The sequence below is a fragment of the Scyliorhinus canicula genome, chromosome 3 (assembly GCF_902713615.1).
Source record: "Scyliorhinus canicula chromosome 3, sScyCan1.1, whole genome shotgun sequence".
NCBI lineage: Eukaryota > Metazoa > Chordata > Chondrichthyes > Carcharhiniformes > Scyliorhinidae > Scyliorhinus > Scyliorhinus canicula.
The window spans coordinates 206,439,110-206,463,780 of record NC_052148.1 but is presented as its reverse complement, the minus strand read 5'-3'; the positions used below and the strand labels follow the sequence as shown (position 1 = coordinate 206,463,780).

The window sequence follows — 24,671 nt, the reverse complement described above, 5'->3', positions numbered from 1 at the left end:
GTTGGGGGGCACACATGCAGGAGGTAAAGGTGAGCAGCACTCACTCAGTTTGCACTCTCTGTATTGGGGTGGGGGGCTTCACACGCTGATGGCAGTTTAACACGGCTTTGCAAGTCTGCACACACACAAATGTAACTTCAAGGGCGATTTCACCCCTTTTGTTGGTGTTATTGGGAACTCAGCTCAGCACTGCCTGAGACATATTTTAAGAGCCTTTCTCCTGCCTAGTGCTCTCATTAAACTTTGCACAAACCCCTTGCACGGCACCAAGTCTGCACATACACAGCACACCATGTCACTGTGTGCAGTGCCAGCCCACACACTAAGCTGTGGGTGAGGAGTGCCGCACACAATGCGAGGTAAGATGTGATTCTGTGCTACAGTATTTAGCGCAACGCGAGGGAGGACAGGGCCACTAGCTGTGATTCTCTCACACTGCCGGATTTCACTGCAGCCTGATGGATTACCCTGCCCCGTCCAGGAATCACTGCTAAAGCATTGGATGTACAAAGAGAGAGTCTTTGGACAGGCGAACAGATTCTTTCTCTGGGCAAAAGAAAGACACATTGAGCCTTTCACAGTGAAGCAAGGAAGGAGGAGAATGTAGCTTTCATCACAGAGATTTGAATCGTTTGAGGGGAACAGTTTTACCGGATTGAAGTCTGCGAGTGTTGCAATTGTCAGTGAGACAGATCAGAGAGGCTGCCAGCAAGTTTGGACTTTCCCTCTCCTGTTCCTTGGAGCAGCGACTGAGAGATGTGGGAATTGAGGGATTTACTGTGTGTGCTTCGGCTTTGGGAGAATGTCACATCTGCAGGCGGAGAGCTGCGCCCTTAGCCTGGGAGAGAGCGCTGCCGGAGCCGGGCAGCCCCCCTGCCCCTGGAGGGGTGGGAGGGAGGGCTGTGTGGGCACGGGACATGGTTGGTGTGGGTGTGCGGGCTGCCCAGCTCACTCCGCCGCCCGCCGCTGTGCAGGAAGCAGGCTGCGGCTCGGGCACGGGGGCATTCCCAGGCTGAGGGCAGCGGGAATGCGATGCAGGCGGATGGTGAGTGATGCCAGCAGCGAGAGCAGAGAGTGAGGGGTGCAGGCAGCAGCAGAGGAGGGGGCAGGCAGCCTCCCGCATTCTAGACAAGATGCTCTCTGGACACATGCCCACTGGGATCTAACACCCTGCTGCCTGGCAGCGACGATGCCCAACAGGACCCTCTCCGAGGGGGCAGCCAGTGCCAGGAGAGAGCTGCTGACCCGCGTGTTGACCGGCTTCTTCCTCTCCCTCCTCATCCTCTTCACCCTGCTGGGCAATGCCCTGGTCTGTGCCGCTGTTTTCCGCTTCCGCCACCTCCGGGGCAAAGTCACCAACATCTTCATCGTGTCGCTGGCCCTCTCCGACCTGCTGGTGGCCATTCTGGTCATGCCCTGGAAGGCGGTGGCCGAGGTGGCCGCCTACTGGCCCTTCGGCCCCTTCTGCAAAGTCTGGGTGGCTTTCGACATCATGTGCTCCACCGCATCCATCCTGAACCTGTGTGTGATCAGCGTGGACCGCTACTGGGCCATCGGCAGCCCCTTCCGATACGAGCGCAAGATGACCCGACGCCTGGCTCTGCTCATGATCGGGGTGACCTGGGCACTGTCCATCCTCATCTCCTTCATCCCTGTGCAGCTGGACTGGCACAGCAGCGAGCCGGAGGAGGGGGCACAGGGCAGCAGTAGTGGGACCAACTGTGACTCCAGCCTGAATAGGACCTATGCCATCTCCTCCTCCCTGATCAGCTTTTACATCCCTGTGGCCATCATGCTGGTCACCTACACCCGCATCTACCGCATCGCCCAGATCCAGATCCGCAGGATCGCCTCCCTGGAGAGGGCTGCAGAACATGCCCAGACCTGCCACAGGAACCCACTGGACTGCCAGCAGCACAGCACCCTGAAGAGCTCCTTCAAGAAGGAGACCAAAGTGCTGAAGACTCTGTCCATCATCATGGGGGTGTTCGTGTGCTGCTGGTTGCCCTTCTTCATCCTCAACTGCCTGGTGCCCTTCTGCGACCGCAGCTCGCCGGCGGCCGCCTCCAGCCTGCCCTGTGTCAGCGAGACGACCTTCGACATCTTCGTCTGGTTCGGCTGGGCCAACTCCACCCTCAACCCGGTGGTGTACGCCTTCAACGCCGACTTCCGCAAGGCTTTCTCCAGCCTGCTGGGCTGCCACAACGTGTGCCCCGGCAACCAGGTGGAGACGGTCAACATCAGCAACGAGCTGGTCTCCTACAACCAGGACACGGTCCTCCACAAGGAGATGGTCACCGCCTATGTCAACATGATCCCCAACGCGGTGGGGGGCTGCCTGGACAGCAACCAGCTCTTCGACAGGATGTCCCAGATCTCCCCCAGCCACGAACTGGCCACCGACTCGCTCGACGAGGTGGATGGAGACGCGGCCTTGTCTGTGGATAAGATTACTGCCTTCACCTCCAATGGGCTGCATTGATAACAGGAGGGGGAAGAGGGCCCAGTGTGGGGAGATTCACCGCCCACCCAGCCCTGCTCAACCCCAGAAGGATCTATCCATCAGATTGCAGCAGAACAATAAACCCCACTGTGGACACCTTCATGAACTAAATCCCTCACTTGGGAGGAGAATTTGAAACCCATCACCCTAAACAAGCCAGAAGTTCTTCCATGTGATGGTGGTTTGGGGAAGGGGTGGGGGGTGTAAATTGCTTTTGTCAAATCGTTTCAATCAATTGACACAGATCTCTGAGAATACTCTGCCACGTTGCCAATTGATGCCAGGGTGTTTCTTTTTTAAATGTTTGTTGCGCTCCACCTTTCATCCGTGGTTATGTCTTTACAAAGAGGTTGACGGATCAAAAAGACTTTCAAAAAAATAAGTACTTCTTGCCCTGTGCATGGGTTACAGTGTCCCAGACCAGCCGATCACACTCTTCTCCCTCAGCCTCGCTCCGCCTGGTGAAGCAAAACGTGGAAGGAACTTGCGCCACTCGGTAATTAAACATTCAAGTCATTTAGATGTCGGAATGATGCCCCATTGATTTTACATTTTTTTTTCTATTTTGATGACTGCAGGTTCCTTTGGGCATTGTCAAGGTGGCAATCCGGTTTGTAACCAGTATATTTTTAATGACACACCCCCAGGCACCACATTTATTCCAATAAAGTATTCATTATTCCAACTAAAGTGTAATTTGGTTGATAATGTTCCACACACCTCTTATACCCCCCCCCCCCCCCCCCCCCCCCGCTCTTCCTCAAGGCTTTGCCAGTCCATCTGGGTTTATAATGACTAAAGCCCTCTAGTGCCTTGTCCAAGTGGCATTTCTTCTCGAGGGAATTTTACCACTCTAACTCAATACAGTTCAGCAATTGAATCCTACATCTTCTTGTGCTGTGTAGCAAATGCTGCCTCAGTTCTGTAAGGCACCGCTCGATGCTGCCTAAAAGAACCGGTCTATCCAGAAAGCCACTCGTTTGAGGAAGGCATCTAATATTTGATCATTATAACATTGATCTGTACTGGACCCATTCCTGGAGCATTCCAAGAATGAATAATACTAGCCCGCTCTCATCTCATGATTTTGCACCTATTAAAGTAAATGTGCAGAACTCTGTGGGTTGCGTATGTCCTAGACTACGACATGCTTCCTTTGCAGGACAGGAATGGGTACAATTCTTACCCTTGTTTTTGAAGGTTTTGGAGTCCTGTTATGCAAATTTGCTGGGAATAATATTGATTCAAATCTGTTTCATCCTTAAAGCAAGAGTTCAGTGTGGCTATCAATACCATCATGTTTCCCCTGATCTGCCATTGTATACTACTTGGTGTTCATAGAATCATAGAATGATACAGCGCTAATGGGGGCCATTCAGCCCATTGTACTTATGCTGGATCTTTGGTAGAGTTGATTAATTAACACCGTTCTTTTGCGCTTACCCCTTAATGACAAGATTTTGTCATCTTAGTACAGTTGCCACAGAGGGCTGGATGCATCATTTTACATGCAAAAAGTAGCACCGTGGTTAGCACTGTTGCCTCACAGCCCTGGGACCCGGTCCGATTCCCGACTTGGGTCACTGTCTGTGCGGAGTTTGCATGTTCTCTCCGTGTCTGCGTGGGTTTCTTCCGGGTGCTCTGGTTCCCTCCCACAAGTCCTGAAAGACATGCCTGTTAGGTGAATTGGATATTCTGAATTCTCCCTCTGTGAACCCGAACAGGCGCCGGAGTGTGACGACTGGAGACTTTTCAAAGTAACTTCATTGCAGTGTTAATGTAAGCCCTCTTGTTACACTAATAAAGATTATTATTATCTTCTGAAAGGTCTACTCTCAGTCAAGAGAAGTAAATGAAAGCACACTTTCAATAATGTAATAAGCAGTACATTGTACAAAAACAAAAAAAAACTTTGTCATCAATTCAGTAACTTCTGCAAATAGATCGTTGTAGAATTCTGTTTAGAGAAGTACAAGATTCCCTGTCAAATCTTCTCCAAAGAGGGAGAAAGAAAAAGTCAAGGTTTTGTCCATAATGACCAAATTATTGTAAGACACTCTACCACATTTATTTTAAACTATAGATCTGAAATAGAAGTCAGCCAGTGTGGTAATGTCTCAGCATGTAGAGTAAAATGACAGTTAGTCTTTTCAAAATAATAAGCTAAAAATAACATTTGAAGTGCATAAAAATCAGAAATGCTATTTTTCTTCACGATATTATTTAGATATTCTGAAAATTTACATAACCATTGAATTCCTTCACAAATGTCTTACCTTATTATCATGCTTTTTTTCCTTTATGAACAACCATTACAGTGTCAAACATTCTCCTCTTCAATAATCCTTAACTCTTTAATATGCCCAAGTCCATCAATAGCATGAAAGATGTTCCTTTACTGGGTGGGAAGTGGAGGTTCTTTCCATAGAATCCCTACGGTGCAGAAGCAGGCCATTCAGCCCATCGAGTCTGCACCAACCCTCCAAAAGAGCACCCTGTCATGGCTCATTCCCCCACAGTATCCCTGTAACTCCATAACCCCATCTAATCTGCACATCTTTGGACACTAAGGGGCAATCTCACCAACCTGTATACATTTGGACTGTGGAAGGAAACCGGAGCACCCAGAGGAAACCCACGCAGACACGGGAAGAGCGTGCAAATTCCACACAGTCAGTCACGCAAGGCCGGAATCGAACCCAGGTCACTGGTTTCCAGCATCTCTCACCTTTTGACAGGGTATAAATAAAGGCTTCTTCTATGATTTATGATCACTGTCTTATTTCTAGTGTCCAGACTCTCTCTGTTCACTTCCATCATTTTGTCTCTTTTACGTTATTGATGCTACTGTTATTGCTTTTTCGTAACATTCCCATCCCATTGCTCTCTAGTTGCAGATGTGCCATCCTACATACCCTTGCTGCTCCCAATATCCCCAGGATATTCAAACCAAAACTCATTGCAGTTTCCGACTCCAACAGTTTATATCAGACTTCAAAACTTTGGAACTTGTTTCTTTCTTCAGTCTTTACTTCCACCGAGACAGGATAGGTTTTTGAAATGTAAACTTGGCTTCACTTGTTCCCAATTGCTCCAATTTCTCTTTTACCCTTGTCACACTTGATGTTGTCTCATTCTATGGCCCATAAGCTTCTCTTTGAGGTTCAAATAAAATACTCCTTGAGTGATTTATTCACATTTGCTGAACCCAAAGGAGAGCATTTCTGCTTCAGATGTAATTTTTATGCCTCAAACAAACCAACAAAACAGCTAAAGTGTCCTTCAAATCAGCAATAAATGGACAGGTAACAAAATGTCAAAAAGTTACAAAGGAGAACAGAGCATTTCAGAACTAACAGTGAGCATCTCACATAGACCATCTCACTTATCATCATGGGCATGAAGGAGCAATTTAGCGTGGCCAATCCTCATGCACATCTTTGGACTGTGGGAGGAAACCGAAGCGCCCAGAGGAAACTCACGCAGACACAGGGAGAACGTGCAAACTCCACACAGTCACCCAAGGTCAGAATTGAACCAGAGTCCCTGGTGCTGTGAGGCGGCAGTGCTAACCACTGTGCCATCGTGCCGCCCATTACTGCAACAAATTAGAATAATTTCCTACATTTATCACACCATATTTATACAATGCAAATTTAATTGATATTTAACGGCAGTTACAAAGTTCATAATTCCTGACATTACCAGGTTGTGATTTCTCCCTCACTCTTTCTCTAATTGGGAAATATTGCCATCAGAGCTAGAAATTACTTTAGTGTAAAAATACTTAATCCATTTGAATAAAATGAATTTGCCATTTTAATGGAAGTATTCATCTATTCCTCTTAAACAGGCTTATATCCCACAGAGCAATTTCATGCAAACGTGAGAGGCGTTCTCCACTCATTGAACATAGAACATACAGTGCAGAAGAAGGCCATTTGGTCCATCGAGTCTGCACCGCCCTACTTAAGCCTTCACTTCCACCATATCCCCCTAACCCAATAATCCCCTCCTAACCTTTTTTTTTGGACACTGAGGGCAATTTAGCATGGCCAATCCACCTAACCTGCACGTCTTTGGACTGTGGGAGGAAACCGGAGCACACAGAGGAAACCCACGCAGACAGGGGGAGAACGTGCAGACTCCACACAGACAGTGACCCAGCGGGGAATCGAACCTGGGAACCTGGCACTGTGAAGCCACAGTGCTAGCTGCTTGTGCTACCGTGCTGCCCAAATATGATATCACTCAACATAATTTATGGACATCACGGTGCAATGGTCTATGTATCATACATATCAAGTTGAACAAGATAAGATGAAAATTGCTTTTGAAAACAGTGGTTTAACGATAGTATCATTCAACAGTGTTGTATGGGGGGGGGGGGGGTGGCACAGGGGTTAGCACTGCTGCCTCCCAGCATCAGGGTTTCCTCTGGGTGGTCCAGTTTCCTCCTGCAGTCTAAAGATGTGCAGTTTCGATAGATTGGTCATGCTAAATTGGCCCTTAGTGTCCAAAGATGTGCAGGTTTTGTTGATTGACCTTGATCAATATGTGGGGAGAGGATAGGGGGGTGGGGGGGGGGGGGGGGGGGGGTGGGTCTAAGTAGTGTGCTCTTTCAAGGATTTGTGCTGATTCAATGGGCCGAATAGCGTCCCTCTGCACTGCAGAAATTGTATGGAAATGTATGTGTGCATTAATACAAGACAACAATTACATTTTCTTGGTGTAAAAGGAATAATAAAAGATCTATGTCACTTGATTTTGAACGCTATTAGTTCTCTGCTTGGACACCCACTCCCTTTCTGATATATTTAAAAGTTTGAAGAGAAGACATTTGAAACAATGTCAAAATTGTTTTAATCGATACAAAACAGCAGTGTACATAAAATCATAATACAAAATAATTAACATTCGTTACTTACTAGTTCATAATCATGGAAATTTGTTCTATTAAGCATTCCTGATTTTAAATGCTCTGTCATTAGCAGTTGTGACTGTAGTCACCGTCTCCAAGCTTTGGAATTCCCTCTGTAAATCTCTACCTTCCTTTCCTCCTTTAAGACGCTCCTTAAAATCTACCTCTTTGAATGAATGAACATTTGCTTGCCTGGCCTAATATTTACATATGACTTTGCGACATTTAATTCTGTTGAAGGTGCTAGAAAAGTACAATTGTTATTATTGAGCATAAAAAGATAAGAACATGGGAACATTCAGCTTCTTGAGACAATGGCTGATGTCTACCTCAACTTCATTTGCCCATCTTTGTTTTCTCAATTTACTATTGATCTCAGTCATCACAAATTTCAGTTGATTCAACATCCATAGCCTTTTGGGGAGCAAATTCCAGAGTTCCACAACACTTTGTATGAACAATTATTTTCCTGATTGACTCCCAAATGATTCCCCTTTAATTTTAGGAACAATTCCTCTCAGTCAATAAACCCTCAACCATGGGAAAGAGCTATTTTGTATTGACCCTATCAAATCTTATATCATTTTAAACACCTCGATTTGATGATTACTCAACCCTCTAGAATCAAAGACTCCCTACAGCACAGAAGGAGGCCATTCGGGTCATTGGGTCTGCTCCAACCTTTCCAATGAGCACTCTAAACTCAAGGAAATATAAAAGACCGTGGGCAGCACAATAGCACAGTGGTTAGCACTGTTGCTTCACAGTTGCTTCTCCTTTAAACGTTACCACTGAACATTACCCATTTAAATAGTGCATTTCAGATTGCAAAAACTCGCTGTGCAAAAACATGTTTCCTCACATCACCTCTCGATGCTCTCCAATCATCTTAAATCTGTGTCCTCTGGCAAGTGACCCTTGTGCTACGACAACAGAGTAAGTCAACAAATATAGAAACATTGAGATATTTATTGACGTCGAGGACCCATCAAAAACCTCTTGTAGATTCCTTAATGTCCGGGAATCCTAGTTAATCCCAGTTTGAAAATCTATGAGCTGAGTAAGTGCTTGTTCTTTTAGTTCTTATTATTTTTCAGCTGGTTATATTTGTTGGCTGTACAGCGTTCATGATGGGTGATTCAGAATGTGTGTGGGTGTGATTCAAGATAGTGACTCCTTTCTAAATACATTATCCTGCATCATATAACTCCAATTTTGTTCCTTATGCAGTCACGTTTCGTTATCCCTAGTGCATCTGGTCCCTGATTGAAATTGTATTGCCTCTACTTCCCTCATTTTCTTTCAAATGCCATGTACATTGCTGTACAGATTATTTAATTTTTATATTTTTCCTTCCCTTTGCTTCAATTTTAACAGTGCAACAGGTTTGTACAACTGAAGCTTCGCTCCTCACTTTTCAATCCCCAACTGCTTTAGATAAAAACAATATTTCCCTAGCCTTCTTGATTAATTTTAGTGATTTGTGCACATTTATGTCCAAATCCTTTTGCAGCTGCATAGCTCGTAGTCTGTTACAACAAAAAATATATTTCCAATTTGCCTTTTTCAGTTCTAAAGTGGATGATGTAAGCCAATCTTAAAAAAGTAGGTTTCCAGTCCAAACCTGTCTCTCTCTCTCTCTCTCTCTCCCCCCCCCCTCTCTCTCTCTCTCCCCCCCCCCCCCTCCCCCCCCCCCCCCCCCCCCCCCCCCCCCCCCGGCGTTCACTTGCAGGCTTAACTGAGGCAGCTGAATGTGAGCTTCATTGTCATCAGGTCTTGTCCTTATGTGAATCCAGGACATGCTTGCATTTACACCTATATCCTGTGTCCAGTAGATCCACTTGAGTAACCCCACTCAACCTTCCCAACAATGTCTCCAACCTACCAATCCCTCGATCACCCAGGGCTCTGATGCCCTTCCCCAGATCTCCAACCTCTCTGTAAGCGCTCATATCCACTTTGAGGTGTCTGACACCCTCATAAACCCTGGGCCTCCAAATCCCCCCTTGCAAGGCTTTCAATGCCCTCACATGCCTCTGACTTTCCCCTCCAGGCCGCTGATATCTTTGCCAGATCCCTGAACACTTCCAAGGTCTGTGACAGTGCACAAGCTTCCAACATAGTTCCCAGAGCACCAATGTTACCAGGCATCTTATCTGCTTCCCAGGAACCCAAGCTCCCTCATCACTCTTCATTTCTTAGGCCCTTCCCAAGCTCCCGACTTCCCCATCCAGATTTCCAATCCTCTTTCCAGGTCTCCAACACACCCTCTGCCCTGAGGCTTCTGATCTACCTCCACAGTGAAGGCACCAAACTCCCATTCCTCAGGTCTCTGATATTCTGAGTCCCCTGATCTCCCCCTCCCAGACCTTTGATCCTCATCCATGACTTACTAACTGAGGCCCCAAACTTTTCCCATTGAGGTCCCTGAGATCAGCAGCTATGATGGTATCATGCTCCTTTCCTCCTCTGAATAACCCCTATGGCCTTACCACCATTTTGTTCTTCTTCATTCAGAGATTGTTGCTGGTGAGACCAGCATTTATTACGCATCCTTAATTGCTCTTAAGAAGGTGGTGGTGAGTAGCCTCCTTGAAATGCTCCACTCCATGTGCTGCAAGTCCAGGATTTTGACCCAGCGACAGCAAAGGAATAGATATTTCCAAATCAGGACAATGTGTGATTTGGAGGGGAACTTGCTAATGGTATTGTTTTTATGCATTTGCTGTCCTTGTCCTTCTAGGTGTTGGAGGTCATGGGTTTGAAATGTACCGTCAATGGTGGACAGACTTTGGGGAGTCAGGGGTTGAGTTATTATTCACAGAATTCCCAGTCTCTGACCTGCTCTTATTGTCACAGTATTTATATGCCCGATCCAGCTAATGGTAACCCTCAAGAATAATCTGGCAAGAAGTGCATCATAAAAGGAAGATTGTACAGTGGGAACCCCCTTTGCATGGAAGCTGTTGCCTGTGGAAAGTCAGTTAAGTCCTTGAAGGAAAGGGACTGGAATTCTTCTTGGAAGAACTGTGAGGTCCTCACGGTGGAGTGGACTGCTTACTAAATCAGTGAGGTCGCCTCTATTATATCAGCAATTCCATATGTAATTTATAGTTTGTACTAGCTGTGATTTGTCGGTTACTTTTATTTAATTTATGTTGCTTCCAATTCATGTTAAAATAAAAGTTACAAAAAGTGAAAACTTATTGATAATTTCTTTATTTGGGGGTTGCTTGGTAAATTTGGTTATTTCAGTTTAGGGACCATCATGGGATCATAACAGCCCATTTGGTCAAATGCTGCTTTGGTGTCAAAGGCAGTCACTCTCTCCTCACCTCTGGAATTCAGCTCTTTCGTCCATGTTTGGACCAAGGCTGCCGTGAAGTTTGGAACCGAGCGGTCCTGGAAAAACCTAAACTCATTGCTGAGCAGATGTTTTTTTTAGTGATTCGGAATAATTATTATATGTAATAAAAAACATATTGACATCCAACTGATGAATAAATAATGCAATAATGAAATATATGACACAACATTTGGAACAACTTGGTACAACTCTATAACTAACATAAGGTTGTAACAGTAAAGAAAATGAAAAATCAACACTTGATATAAAAAAAGACTTCTGTCGGCAGTAAACTTTGTGAATATTTCAAGACTTGATATTCCCTCTGGAAATAAACCATCAGCTAAAAGCTTCATGCCTAAGTTCAGTCAGGACCTGTTATAATGCTCAGCTCCAAGGGACTTCAGTACATTTAAATTCAGTGTTATGATGGGATTTGAACACATACTTTCAGAGCATTAGTCCAAACCCTGTAACATTACCATTACGCTACCAGTCCATCTGTTAAGATTATTGCTGAGCAAGTGCCCCTTAATAGCATTGTCAATACCTCCTTCCATCACTTTTCTGATCATTAGGAGTAGATTGAGGAGGTGATAATCGGCTAGATTTTATTTATCCTTCTTTTGCGAACAGCATATACCTGGGCACTTTTCCACATCATTGGGTGGATGCCAATGTACTGGAACAGCTCATCTGGGTTGCAGCTAGTTCTGGAGCAGGACTCTTCAGCATCACAACTGGGCTGTTGTTTGGGCTTGTAGTCTTTGCTGAATCGAATTGGCTGAAATCTGGTATCTGTGAACTTGGAGACCTTAGGAGGAGGCCATTAGGCACATCTGGTTGACCATCATTGCAAACACTTCAGACTTGTCTGGTGCACTGCTGTGCTGGTCTCCGCCTCCTCCATTATTTAGGATGAGGATGTTCATGAACAGCGGCGTAGTGCTGCTGGGGTGCACCAGTGCACCATCCAACACCTCCGACCAGACCTGTGAAAGAGGGGCGCACGCATTTCCAAACACTGGGGGCAGAGGGGGGAGGGGAGAGAACGGTCGGGGGGGGGGGGGGGGGGGGGGGAGGGCACTGGGGGAAGGGTGGTTTGGCAGTGGGAGTGTGGTGTTTTAAATTAAGTTCTCGTCATCCAGGGACTTGCGGTGGCAGCATGTAGGAGGAAGTCAGACGTTGGGCGGTTCCTGCCCCAGTCCCAGGGCCAATTTTTCAACAAATAAGAGCAGAAAGACATACGTAGGAGGAGGATGTCCAAAAACTAAAAAAAGCTGTCGTGAAGAAGGGGGCGAGTGAAGGTTCGCCGTTGAGCGTAAGGCTCTGCTCGCAGCAGAAAAGATGACCGAGGTGATGGTTGTGGTGTTTGCAAAGCACATGGAGGTGATGAGGAAGCTGACGATGGAGGCATTGAAAGTGCTGGTGGAGGACGCGATTGCCCCGGTGAAGACGGTGGTGTCGAAGACATTGGCCGAGGTGCAGGAGCAGGGTGAGAAAATGAAGCCACACAGCGATCAGCTCATCTCATTGGACGAGGAGCTGTAGAGGCTGGTGGAGGCCAACAAAGGCCTGCAAACAAAGGTGGAAAACCTGGAAAATAGGTGGCAAAATCTGAGGATCATGGGCCTGCCTGAATGGGTCTGAGACCGACTGAGTACTTTGCCAAGATGTTGGCAGATATGTTGAGGGAGGGGGAAGATCCCTCCCAGTACGAACTGGATTGAGCTCATTGGTGGATGAGGCCTAAACCGAAGGCGAATGAGCCTCTAAGATTGGTGATTATTTGTTTCCATAGGTACCATGTGAAGGAGAAGGCCCTGAGTTGGGCGAAGCAGAAGTGGGAGGTGCACTGGGCTGGAGCTGGTATATATACCAGGACTTAACCGTGGAGTTGGTGAGGAGTTGGGCAGCCTTCGGCCGAGTGAAGACAACACTGTATAACAGCGGTGTATGGTTCAGCCTATTGTATCCAGCTAAGCTGAGGGTGACCTACAACTCCAAAGACTTTTACTTCGAGACTATGGAAGCAGCGGAGGCGTTTGTGAAAGCAGAAGGACTGGGGTAGGAGTGGCAAATGGGATTTAGGATTTGTTGTGGATTGAGGGTAGGGGGATGGGTGGAAGATTGTATATGGTTCTATTTTTTATTTCATGTTGTTATGTGTTAAATGGGGTGAAGTTGGGTAAGGTAGGATTTGGGATTTTGCAATGATGGTTTTCTGGGGTTTGTGTGTTTGCACTGGTTTTGTTTGTTTGAAGGGAATTTTGTTGTTCTCCTGGGACCAGTTCGGGGGGAGGGGATTGTAGGAGCATGAGGCCTCCACAGTAGCAAGTTCAAGCTGGCTAGTGAATGGGAGCATGGTGGGTGAAGGGGCTACGGTCATTGGAGCTTGGTCGAACAGGTTTTGATGGATCTAGAGGGTGTGAAAAGTAGGGGGAGGGGACCGATACTGGGTGAGGTATTAAGAATAGAATAGAACAGTACAGCACAGAACAGGCCCTTCGGCCCTCGATGTTGTGCCGAGCCATGATCACCCTACTCAAACCACGTATCCACCCTATACCCGTAACCCAACAAACCCCCCCCCCCAACCTTACTTTTTAGGACACTACGGGCAATTTAGCATGGCCAATCCACCTAACCCGCACATCTTTGGACTGTGGGAGGAAACCGGAGCACCCGGAGGAAACCCACGCACACACGGGGAGGACGTGCAGACTCCGCACAGACAGTGACCCAGCCGGGAATCGAACCTGGGACCCTGGAGCTGTGAAGCATTTATGCTAACCACCATGCTACCGTGTTGCCCCTCAAAATAAATTTTTTTTCAAAAAGTGTTTTCGAGAGGAAGTCTATGGGGGGATTATGGGAGGGGGAAGGGGTTTGATGGCAACAAAAGGACAGGGCGGGCCAGGTGCAGTGGGCAGGATGTTATGATGATGTTGGATAGGAGGGGGTGGGGGAATAACAGACCCCCAGTCAGGATAGTTATGTAGAACGTAAGGGGTTTGTGGGGGGACAGTGAAGAGATTGAGGGTGTTTACGCATATAAAAAGCTTAAAGTCCGACATGGTTATCCTACAGGAGACTCATCTGAAGGTGAAAGGCCAGGTGAGGCTCAGGAAGGACTGGGTGAGCCAAGTGTTTTACTCAGGATTCGATAGTAGGGTGCCAGGGGTAGAGGTTTTGGTGGGTACGAGAGCGAGATTCCAGTTGGAGAAGGTGGTGGCAGACCAGGGGAGTAGATATGTGATAGTAACAGGGGCGTTGGTGGCATTGGCAAGTGTGTACGGCCCTAACTGGGATGATGCAGGGTTTATGAGGAAGGTGTTTGGGGCCATTCCGGACTTGGATTTGCATAAGCCAATAGTGGTAGGGGATTGGAACTTGGTACACAAGCCAAGGATGGATAGGTCACAGCCGCGCTCGCTTATCCAGTCGGGTGGGGGGGGTGGGGGGGTGGGGGGGGGGGGGGGGGGGGGGGAGTGAAAGTGCTGACTGGGTTTCTGAGGAAAATGGGAAGAAAATAATAATAATGATCTTTTACTGTCAGGAGTAGGCTTACATTAACACTGCAATGAAGTTACTGTGAAAAGCCCCTAGTCGCCGCATTCTGCCACCTGTTCGGGTACACAGAGGGAGAATTCAGAATTCTCAGCTAGTACGGGAATTGAACCCGCGCTGCTGGCCGTGTTCTCCATCACAAACCAGCTGCCTAGCCCACTGAGCTAAACCAGCTATTATTATTTTATTATTATTATTTATTTAATTGTGCTTGATACAGGTTTAGGAAAGCATCCCCATCCCAGCTTTTCAATTCTCTTCCTTTAGAAATTCCTTCAAGGTTTGGCCAGCTTGGTCAATAGTGGTGCTGCCATGCCCCTCTTGATAGAGACTGAAGTCCCTACCCAGACTACATTCTGTGCTCTTTCTTCCCTCAGTACTTCTTCCATGTGATGGTCAACATGGTGGAGCACTGATTCATCAGCTGAAGTAGGGCAGTCTGTGGTAACCATCAGGAGGTTTCCTTGGCCTGCGTTTCACCTGTCATGAGACTTCATTGAGTCAAATGAAAATATTAAAGACTCTCAGGGCCAGTCCCACCCAGCTGCATACCACAGTGCCACCACCTTTGGTGGGTCAGTCCAGCAAGTTGGTCAGGATGTGCCCAGATATGTTGATGGAGGAGCCTGGGACATTGGCAGTGAGATATGGTTCTGCAAGCATGTCTATATTAGGCTTTGCCTGACTAGTCCGTGGGACAGTGCTCCCAGTTCTGATCTAAACGTTACTGAGGTGTTACGATACTGGACGAGAATCACAATTTGTAATGCCGTTTGGAAAGGATATTTCGCCCCAAGAGTAATGACTTTGACCAATAGGTATCTTTTGTGTTAAAACAAACTTTAATTTAAACACAGAATTAACCACATTATCGTCAAAGAAATAGCTTTACAATTATCAGTTAAACAGTTCTTAGATAAAAGAAAAAGCTTTAACTTATTATTTACACCTGCCACAAATTCCAATTAAGCAACCCAATATAGTTCAGGTGCCACTTATAAATAAAGTTAACAAAACAGGCTGCTCGCTTATCTGTACATACATTTGGACAGAGACACTTTCAGGACACTTCTGCTCGACCTAGCAGCATTTGGCAAAACTGCTGTTCAACTTAAAATCCTATAACAGACTGCAAAACTACAGACAGGCCTGGCTCCTCCCATTGTTTACACCATCTCACTAAGTTCCATGACCTGTTTAACTAGGACGAAACACCATTCCCTTCACCAATATCTTCACCCAGGAAATCTCCAGCAATCAAAACACAATTCCATTAGCCCTTTATCTGTAACCAAGTAACTGGTTGGAATGAATGGTCACTGCATCTTTTACAACAACCCTAATTACAGCTTTAGCAGACATACTGGCTGTATGCATTTTAAATCAGGCTTTTTAATAACATTACTGCCACAAATATAAAATAAAATACATAACAATTTCTACATTCATCACAGATGAGGCCTTTGCAGGGTGATCAGTCTGGTTGCATTCCTATTAGACTTTGTGAAGTAGGTTACGCAACCTGAGTGGCTTATAAGGCTATTTGACAGGACAGTTAAGAGTCAACTACATTGCTCGGAGTCTGGATTCATATATAGCTCAGACTGGGTAAGGATGGCAGATTTCCCTCATTACAGGACATTAGTGAACCAAATATGTTTTTACAACAATCTGGTAGTTTTGTGATCACCATTGCTGATATTAGCTTTTTATTCTAGATTTATTTAATTTACTGAATTCAAATTCTCCATCTGCTATGGTGGGACACATCTGAATCATTTGTTCAAGCCTCTGGATTAGTTAGTCCAGTAACAAAATACCACATATGAGCTTGGAAAAGTATTGCTAACTCATCACGGTAGCACTGTGGATAGCCCAATTGCTTCACAGTTCCACGGTCCCAGGTTCGATTCCGACTTGGATCACTGTCTGTGCGGAGTCTGCACATCCTCCCCGTGTCTGCGTGGGTTTCCTCCGGGTGCTCCGGCTTCCTCCCACAGTCCAAAGATGTGCAGGTTAGGTGGATTGGCCATGATAAATTGCCCTTAGTGTCCAAAATTTCCCTTAATGTTGGGTGGGGTTACTGGGTTATGGGGATAGGGTGGAGGTGTTGACCTCGGGTAGGGTGCTCTTTCCAAGAGCCGGTGCAGACTTGATGGGCCGAGTGGCCTCCTTCTGCACTGTAAATTCTATGATAATCTATGATAATCTGCAATTTCTTCGTGCTTTCCGTTTCATATTCTGGGGTGGATTACTCCATGAACCTATTTTCATTTCATTCTCTATTCCTGACAGACAACTTGCATCTTCATTGTCATAGGTCCAGGGCCTTATCATCCACAGGCCTTGAGCTGCACACTCTGATTTGGCAGATTCTTGAAGATTTAATCATGTGACTTTTGATCATCCAGCATTGCAAGTAGCGCATAACCACATGACATCTGATCCCATGATCCTGTATTTGCTTACTGTTTGCAAATACGCTTGCATTTATCTAGTGAGATAAATAACTTATAAATCAAAGAAAGAACATATCAAGATTTAAGGTTAAAAATGTTAAAATAAAATCCATAAAATGTTAAAATAAAATCCATTTATGTGACAAATGTACTGTAAAGATCAATAACAAATACAAGGTAGGTTCTACTGAATTACCTTTTTGAAAAATAAATAACTGAGTATTGCACCCAAATCTATCTAGAAAGTAGCTATGTATGTTTAAAAAATCATCTCAAGTGAATAAAAAATATTTTTAATAAAACTCATCTCAGTCATATAAAATGGGGTTAATCACAGATGGTGGCTGTGATAAAAATGTTTACTTTTTGATGATAAACTAGTTTTCAGCAGTATTAATTAGACTTTATTGAGTTAACACAGTATTATTGAATATATCAAGGATTATTGTTAAATAATTTTTAAAAGTGTTTTATAATGTAGATTGTGGCCCCAAAGTATTTTGTGCAAACTCTGTGGTTATTGGTTCACCTGAATTCTCATTACAAAAAACTGCGTTTGTGAAAAACACAGAATGAAATTAATCACCCATTTTGCTTCATCCCATTCCTCTATTAGTTGATATTTTTGTTCTGATAGGAAGGGAAAAAGAAACAGCTTGGCTCGTTTCTTTCATGACCTCTGTAAGTCCCAAGGCACTTCACCGTCAATGAAGTGTGATCACTATTGTATAGTTGACATTGCCGGAGTATCCTATATAAGCTGAAACTTTCACCAGTGTTGTAATTAGATTCATAGCGAAGGGAGGTATTAATATAGCAAATTAATTAATTACTTTGCAAAAGTATTTTACCAGCAAATTAAATATTTGATTCTATTTTAAATTTCCTTTATTATTAACGGCAATGGGAGGTTGGCTTCTCCCTGGTTGTCCTAATTATGGAGCAAATGACATCATCACAGCGCGCCACTTGTCAGGCAGGAAGGCTTCTTTCATAGCCAGCAGCAATCTTGCAGGGAGGCAGGTGTTGCTGAAGCAGCAGAGCCTGAGAAATCAAAAAAGGTTAACATAAAGGTACATGTGATATACGTTATTTGTTTCACCTTGACCATGTGAAAAACAATTTAGGGCATTGTTTGTGCACTTGCCTCCAATGCAAAGTTCTTTGGGGGTGGGGGGGGGGGCACACGACGTGAGCGCTGGAGGGGTTTTCGCAATCTCTGGCTCTACTCGTATTTTAATCCTTTATTTTAGCCTGATGCGCATTCTGTAAGTATCTTTTTTTGGGATAGATGCCTTACACTATGTCCCTGGATGATCCGAGTAGGAGTTTGGTGACAAGGAGCCGAGTTTAATCAGAGAGAATCCTTGATTGATTGAGGCGGGGTCTAACTTGAAGTGGCGGTTTTGCTGGTGTACAGGCTCACGCCTCGGCGCTGCTTATGCATTGGAACGATGGCTGCCATTGCGAATGATGTCTTGATGATGATCTCAGCTCCGCGGTGCAGGTCTTCAATGCTCATTTTGCTGAACTTTGAAATATCCTTGGGAGACTTGTGGAAGCGTGCAAGAGAATCCTAGTATTTGATAGAGAAATTTCCCTAGTGGGGGACCGGCTTCAGTTCATAGAAATCCCGCTGAATGGTGTGCCGACAATCCCGACTGACTCAGAAAGTGGGGTCCGGACAAGGAGTGTTTGTGAGCCCGGTCTCTCGTGAGATGTGGCAGGCGGGTCCCCGGCTGAGTTTGAAAATTGACTGCCAGGCTTCAGCAGTCTTGATTTGGAGACTGGACTCATCAGGTTCGACAAAGCAAGTGGGCGGCACGGTGACACACTGGTTAGCATTGCTACCTCACGGTCCTGAGGTCCTAGGTTCGATCCCGGCCCCAGGTCAGTGTCCGTGAGGAGTTTGCACATTCTTCCCGTCTTTGCGTGGGTCTCTCCCCCACAACCCAAAGATTGCAGTGAAGGTGGATTGGCCATGCTAAATTGCCCCTTGATTAGAAAAAAGAGAATTGGGGACTTTAAATTTAAAAAAAAAGGTTTGACAAAGCACATTGTATCCAGTCTTTGAGGCCTGAGGTCGGTTGGGGTCCCTGGCCATTGGTCTTATATTATCCTCTTCTCGATGGTCATCGTGATGGATTAGGGATGGCTGGTCATGTTGAGTCATCCCCCTTGTCGGGGCCTAGGTTCCAAGTTGGCGGGGCGACAGCATGGTGGAGGAGAAGGCACTTTATTTGATGTATTTTTTGAGAGATCCCGAGGGTTGTTTGATGATCCTGTCATAGCTTCAGCCTTTCCCAAGTGATATAGATGGTGTTATTATCTTGCAGTTCATCAATAATCCTGGACTTCGCTCCCTTGCGATTAGGCTGTCGATTTCCTGTTGTTGGCTTTTCTCCTAGCAAGGGTGTGCAAGGTGTGGGCACGAAGGTGAGGGTTGGCTGTTATCCTGTTTTAGCAAATATCATACTGAGTCGGTAATGTGGTATGTGCTTTGTGCAGTCTTGCTCCTGATACTTTTAATGTGCTGTAATTGTTGCAGTTATGAGAGGGGAGTATATTTTAGCCTTTATCTCATTTATAATAATGATAATCTTTATTGTCACAAGTAGGTTTACACACTGCAGCGAAGTTACTGTGAAAAGCCCCTAGTCGCCAGACTCTGGCGCCTGTTCAGGTACACTGAGGGAGAATTCAGAATCTCCAATTCAGCTAACAGCATGTCTTTTGGGACCTGTGGGAGAAAACCGGAGCACCCGGAGGAAACCTACACAGACACAAGGAGAACGTGCAGACTCCGTACAGAAAGTGACCCAAGCCGGGTATCGAACCCGGGTCCCTGATGCTGCGAAGCAACGGTGCTAGCCACTGTGCTACCGTGACTCAGAAGTATATCCCAGCTCTTGTATTCTAGCCCACTTGACATGAATGCTAACATTGCATTTGCCTTCCTAACTGCCGACTGAACCTGCACATTAACCTTCAGAGAATATTGAACTAGGTCTCCCAAGCCCCTTTGTGCTTCTGATTTCCTAAGTATTTTCCCAGTTCGAAAATAGTCAATGCCTCCATTCTTCCTACCAACTACATAACCTCACACTTTTCCACATTGTATTTCATCTGCCACTTTTTTGCCCACTCGCCTCGCCTGGCCAAGTCCTTCTGCAGCCCTCTGCTTTCTCAGTACTACCTGTCTGCATATCTCTGTATCATCTGCAAACTTAGCAACAGTGCCCTCAGTTCCATCTTCTAGATCGTTAGTGTATATTGTGAAAAGTTGTGGTCCCAACACCGACCCCTGAGGCACACCAAGACACACCGACTGCCATCCTGAAAAAGACTCCTTTATTCCCACTTTCTGCCTTCTGTCAGTCAATCAATCCTCTATCCGTGCCAGTATCTTACCCTTAATGAAGATGAGTGGAGCCACGGTGGAGTGATGGGTGGATAGTTGGTGTGTAGGTGGGTTAGTTAAGTCCTCACTCGGATTGAGGTTGGCCCCCAGTTAGAGCTAATTGTATCAGGTTTTTATGTTTGTTTTTCATTTGTTTGAATTTTGAGAATCTGTACCTATCTCCTTGGAAGGCCCGGGCAGATTATTTGTCCTGGAGAGGACTGATGTCCTTCTGATTCTTCCTTTGGGTTGGTATTTTATTTAGAGCTTTTAGAGTAGAGGGGAATGAGTAGGAGTGCATGCCAGGGTGGGGTTGGTTAATCCTTGTTTGAATCGTTGAAGTCAGAGTCTGTAAGCTGTGTCTCTGCGTTGTTGGAGCCCTTCTTTGGTTTGTGGGTAGGCTTGATGAGAGAGTTAGGAGCCCTCCTCCAAATGGTCTTATATAATGGTTTCCTGGATGTCCTCCTTGTTATGGTTGAGTGTTGCATGGGCAGGCAGTGTCTTTGTCTTTGTTGAGGCAGTGCTGTTTTGTTCCCTGGTATGCTCTTTATAATAGCATACAGTGCTGGTCGGTGGCTAAAATTCCTGGGTAAGTTCGAACGTTCCTCCCTTAGGGGGGTTCGTTTTCTCTTCAACTAGGTGAGCAGCGTACTGTTATAAACCCCGGTTTGGTTTAATGTGTTACGAGGGGAGTTTCCCTTATCGTCCCGGGGGCTGGAAGATAATCAATCCCTCTTCCAGGACACCCAATTCTTGGGTATCTTGACAATTTCCCTTCTCTTCAGTGGTGGGCTCTCCCCGGTTGAGGCTGGTGTGATTTTTCTAGTGTTAGTGAGGTTGGTGCACTTGCGTGGATGTGGTCGGTGCGGTGCAGGGCTGGCTGAGTGGTAGGTCTTGGTGTGTGCTGGGTGTCCTAGGTGGTACTGACTCCTGTGTGTCAGAGTGTCCTGTACTAGGCCCGGTCCACCCCTTATGCTTGGGATAGCCCTTCTCGAAGGCACTTATTGGGCATGTCCTGAGAGGTTGGGTTTTTGTTTTGATGTGTTTGAATATCCTAACGTTGTTGGGAGGGCTTGACGGATTCTATAGCTGATGGTACTCTCTGTACAAATACATGACATGATGATCCTTCATCTTTGTGCCTAAGGTTGGGGTTATGTTCTGTTATGTGTATACGGATAACATACATTTAGAACTGGGCTCTCATGTATTTTCTTTGTATTTTTCCTTTTTTGTTATGGTGGGTATAAAGAATCCATGATTGGTTCTGGCAGGGGCACAGGTGGGTCTGTTATCCGAGGGGATGAGATTGCGGTGTGTCATTGATGCCTCTGTTGCTACTGGAGTTGAGGGAGATGTTTCTGGTGCGCGCCCGAACATGGCGTGAAAGATTTATCGTGAACTCTCGTGGCCATTGCGAGCAATCGGCGTGTGGGAAGGTGTGCACCATTTTACCCTGTTATCATGATCATATCCTTTTCTCCCTTGTTCTCTGATGGTGTGTAGGGAGGCTCCAAGGCAAGTCTAATGATTGTATTGAGTCAGCTATATTGCTGTTCTGTCCATGTATGTTAACTTTTTTTTCTTGCTGAACTGCACCATTCTTGAGGTTTTATTGTGTTATTTGGTAAAATGTAAAACTTCAATAAATATACTTTTTTGAAAAAGTAATTCAAGATAATCCACTTGAAATTGGAAGAACAGTGAATGGAGCGTTGCTCTAGCCATGTTGTGTGACAACATTGTAAACTCATTCACGAAAGATGTCCTTGGCATGTCTATTAAAATTAAAAATGTTATTTGAAAAAACATGGTGGAGCTCCCGAAGGAAATCCGTATGATTATATTTATGATGCTATATTACACATAGCAACTCACGCCCAAAAACCATGCTCTACTAAGCACTCTCCTATGTATGTCATAGGATATCAAATTGCTTTTCAAACGGGTTTACCGGCTCATAAGACAGGTTGCTCCAGCTGCCGGTGGCAACGCTGGTTTTGTGGCTGATAAAGAGAACACGTTATCTTAGCCTGTGATTTTATTCTTTAACACTGTATCTCTTTATGTCTTGCAGCCAGCCTCAAAGATTACCTTAAAGTTCATCTTGAGAAAGGGTGAGGGCAAAAGTGCGGGAAATGAGATGGACAAAATAGAGGTCCTTATTCACCACAGCTTAGCACCAGACATCCCTTTGGTAAAGGAGCTGAAACCAATACCAGGAACAGTGACCTAGAAGACTCAGATGGGGACCTTGATAGGGAGCATGCAGGAGAAAGCTGTTAGGAAGCCTCCAGTCACTGCTATGGAACAATTTGGCTCCATGTTGGCTGCAGGCAACGTCACTGTAACGTCTCTGCAACCTCTGCTCCATCACTCTACCATCCTGCAGATCCAGAGGGACAGCTATTGCTGCTTCCATACCTGTTGTAGTCTGTGTGTGGACTGGTCACCTACTTCCCTTGGACGATGCAGCAACAGCCTCTGTCAAATCCAGGAACTCGCTACAACACCTCTACAAGCACTCCGGAGTATTTTCAGACACTTTGCAATTGGGTGTCGCTAGTGTTTCTTGTTGAAGAGTAACAGGTGTGTTACCGAGACATGGAATGGTTCACGTTTGAAATCCTGTTGTCACATCAGCCAGTTGGGTTGTGTGAATTCAGGATAGCTTTCTTGCACAGGCTGTCACCGCACACTGGGGGAACCTGTGTGAGATCCTCATGGGGGGGTGACATGCAAGAAGTGACTGGTGACACAGTGCACCCCTGCAAAACAGAACTTGACCTGATATGAAATTCCTCCTCATGGTGTTTCTGCAAAACAAACAATTTTCTGAAGAGTTTCCTGTGTCTTATTAAGAAGATGAATGATTGATAATGCACCATTTATATAATTCAGATTATTTTGTGAAAAGGGCAGGCTCCTGCCAGACTGTAGCAATTTGCATTCTGCACCTTCCTCAGATATAGGTTATGACTCATTTATACCTGCAAAAGAAAGCTTGCTAAATTGTTGCTGACTGTTCTCAAAGGGAAGAGGTTACAACTTTCTTCCCATTTAAAATGCTAATCATCTCCCATCCGGGAATATAATTTCTGTTAAATTCTGCAGAAATAATACGACAACTGATATTATCGCTCTTCTAATTATCCTTCAATTTGTGCATATTTTTATCAATAAAGGTTACGAAACCACAGACGTGCATTACGAAAATTTGGATAATTTTAGCATTAAAAAAATGAAATTATATGCAACACAGTGACATGATAGCAATAGGCAGTATGGTGCAAAACTATGATTCAATTATGGAAATAAGTATCAGTATTAAAGGTGATCTTAATCCATAGGCTTTATGTGTTATAGGATTACAGATTTTTTAACTCTCAATCAGAATCCCATGTGATATTAATGTGTCTAATTAGAAAGCTTTCTTTCCAGTCAGTTTATTGATTTATATAAACATATTCTCTTATTCCGCTCGAATATTCATGCGGGATCCTCCGTCCCACCGCTCCCATTTTCTGGTGCGGCGCGTCTCCTCCGGCAGCGGGATTCTCTGTCCTGGCAGCCGGCGAATGGGGTTTCCCATTGTGGACGCCCCCACCCCGTCGGAAGATCTGCAGCGTGAGTGCGCTGCTGGCGAAACAGAGAATCCCGCTGACGGAGAATCCATCTGTATATCTCAAAATAGTGAATGAAATCTCTCTCTTAAATTGTATTTACTGTTATTTTCTGCTCTATTGTAAAAGTTAACAGGAATACCAGGGCGGGATTCTCCGTTGGCCGATGCCAAAATCAGGAAACACGATTGGGTGGAGAAACTGTTCCGAAGCCAAAATCATGGCGGGCGTCAATTTGACGCCAAATCGCAATTCGACATCAGCGTCAATGCAGTCTGGAATGCACGTACAGTAAACACCATTTCCATGTCATTAGTGGGTCCGTTCCGGTATTCTCCAGGGCCTCTGTGATTCTCTGCCTCCGATGGGTCGTGTTCCCAATGGTGCAGTTCATTTGTACTTTTAAAAATCGTGAAACGGGTGTCATAGCTGATGAGGGAGAGAGAGGAGGTCGGACATGGAGAGGCGTGACCGTGGACTGCCAGGCTAGACACTAACCAGGCTGGCTGGGGTGGGGTGGGGGGGGGTCTCTGCCAGGGCTGGGGGAGGGGGGTGGGGTGACCAGGGAACGGGCCATCTGGCAGGAGTGATCCCTCCCCGATAAGACTGGGACAGTGTCCAGTCATGGACCGCCATTGCTGTGGCCTAGGTCTGTGACATATCAGTCAGTGACTGCACCATCTCCCTCTGGGACTAGGCCACCTACTTCTGTGTCTGCACTAGTTAACCAGCACCAAGGCAATGCCACAGACATTACCAGCCATGGTCTGCTGTGACTGCGCCACGCTCAGAAGTGCCACTGCAATTTCCAGGTGGCTCTGGCACATGGTTGCCTGTGAGGTGGTAACT

General features: G+C 45.7%; 1 protein-coding gene across 2 annotated transcripts; it reads left to right on the top strand.

Annotated features, from left to right (window-relative positions):
- Positions 1 to 914: 914 nt before the first annotated feature.
- Positions 915 to 23,531, top strand: drd5a (dopamine receptor D5a). 2 transcript variants are annotated; one of them, XM_038792068.1, is made up of 2 exons: positions 915 to 2,999; positions 22,277 to 23,531. In XM_038792068.1, exon 1 carries the CDS (start codon positions 1,190 to 1,192, stop codon positions 2,480 to 2,482), a length of 1,293 nt encoding a protein of 430 aa, XP_038647996.1. In that variant the 5' UTR covers positions 915 to 1,189; the 3' UTR covers positions 2,483 to 2,999; positions 22,277 to 23,531. The 2 variants fall into 2 exon arrangements, with proteins under 2 accessions (XP_038647996.1, XP_038647997.1); XM_038792069.1 differs by lacking the exon at positions 22,277 to 23,531 and adding an exon at positions 12,572 to 12,590.
- Positions 23,532 to 24,671: the final 1,140 nt, after the last annotated feature.

What these genes read in the sequence shown, in the direction of transcription:
- drd5a (XM_038792068.1), top strand. Translation starts at nt 1,190, where the DNA reads ATGCCCAACAGGACCCTCTCCGAGGGGGCAGCCAGTGCCAGGAGAGAG.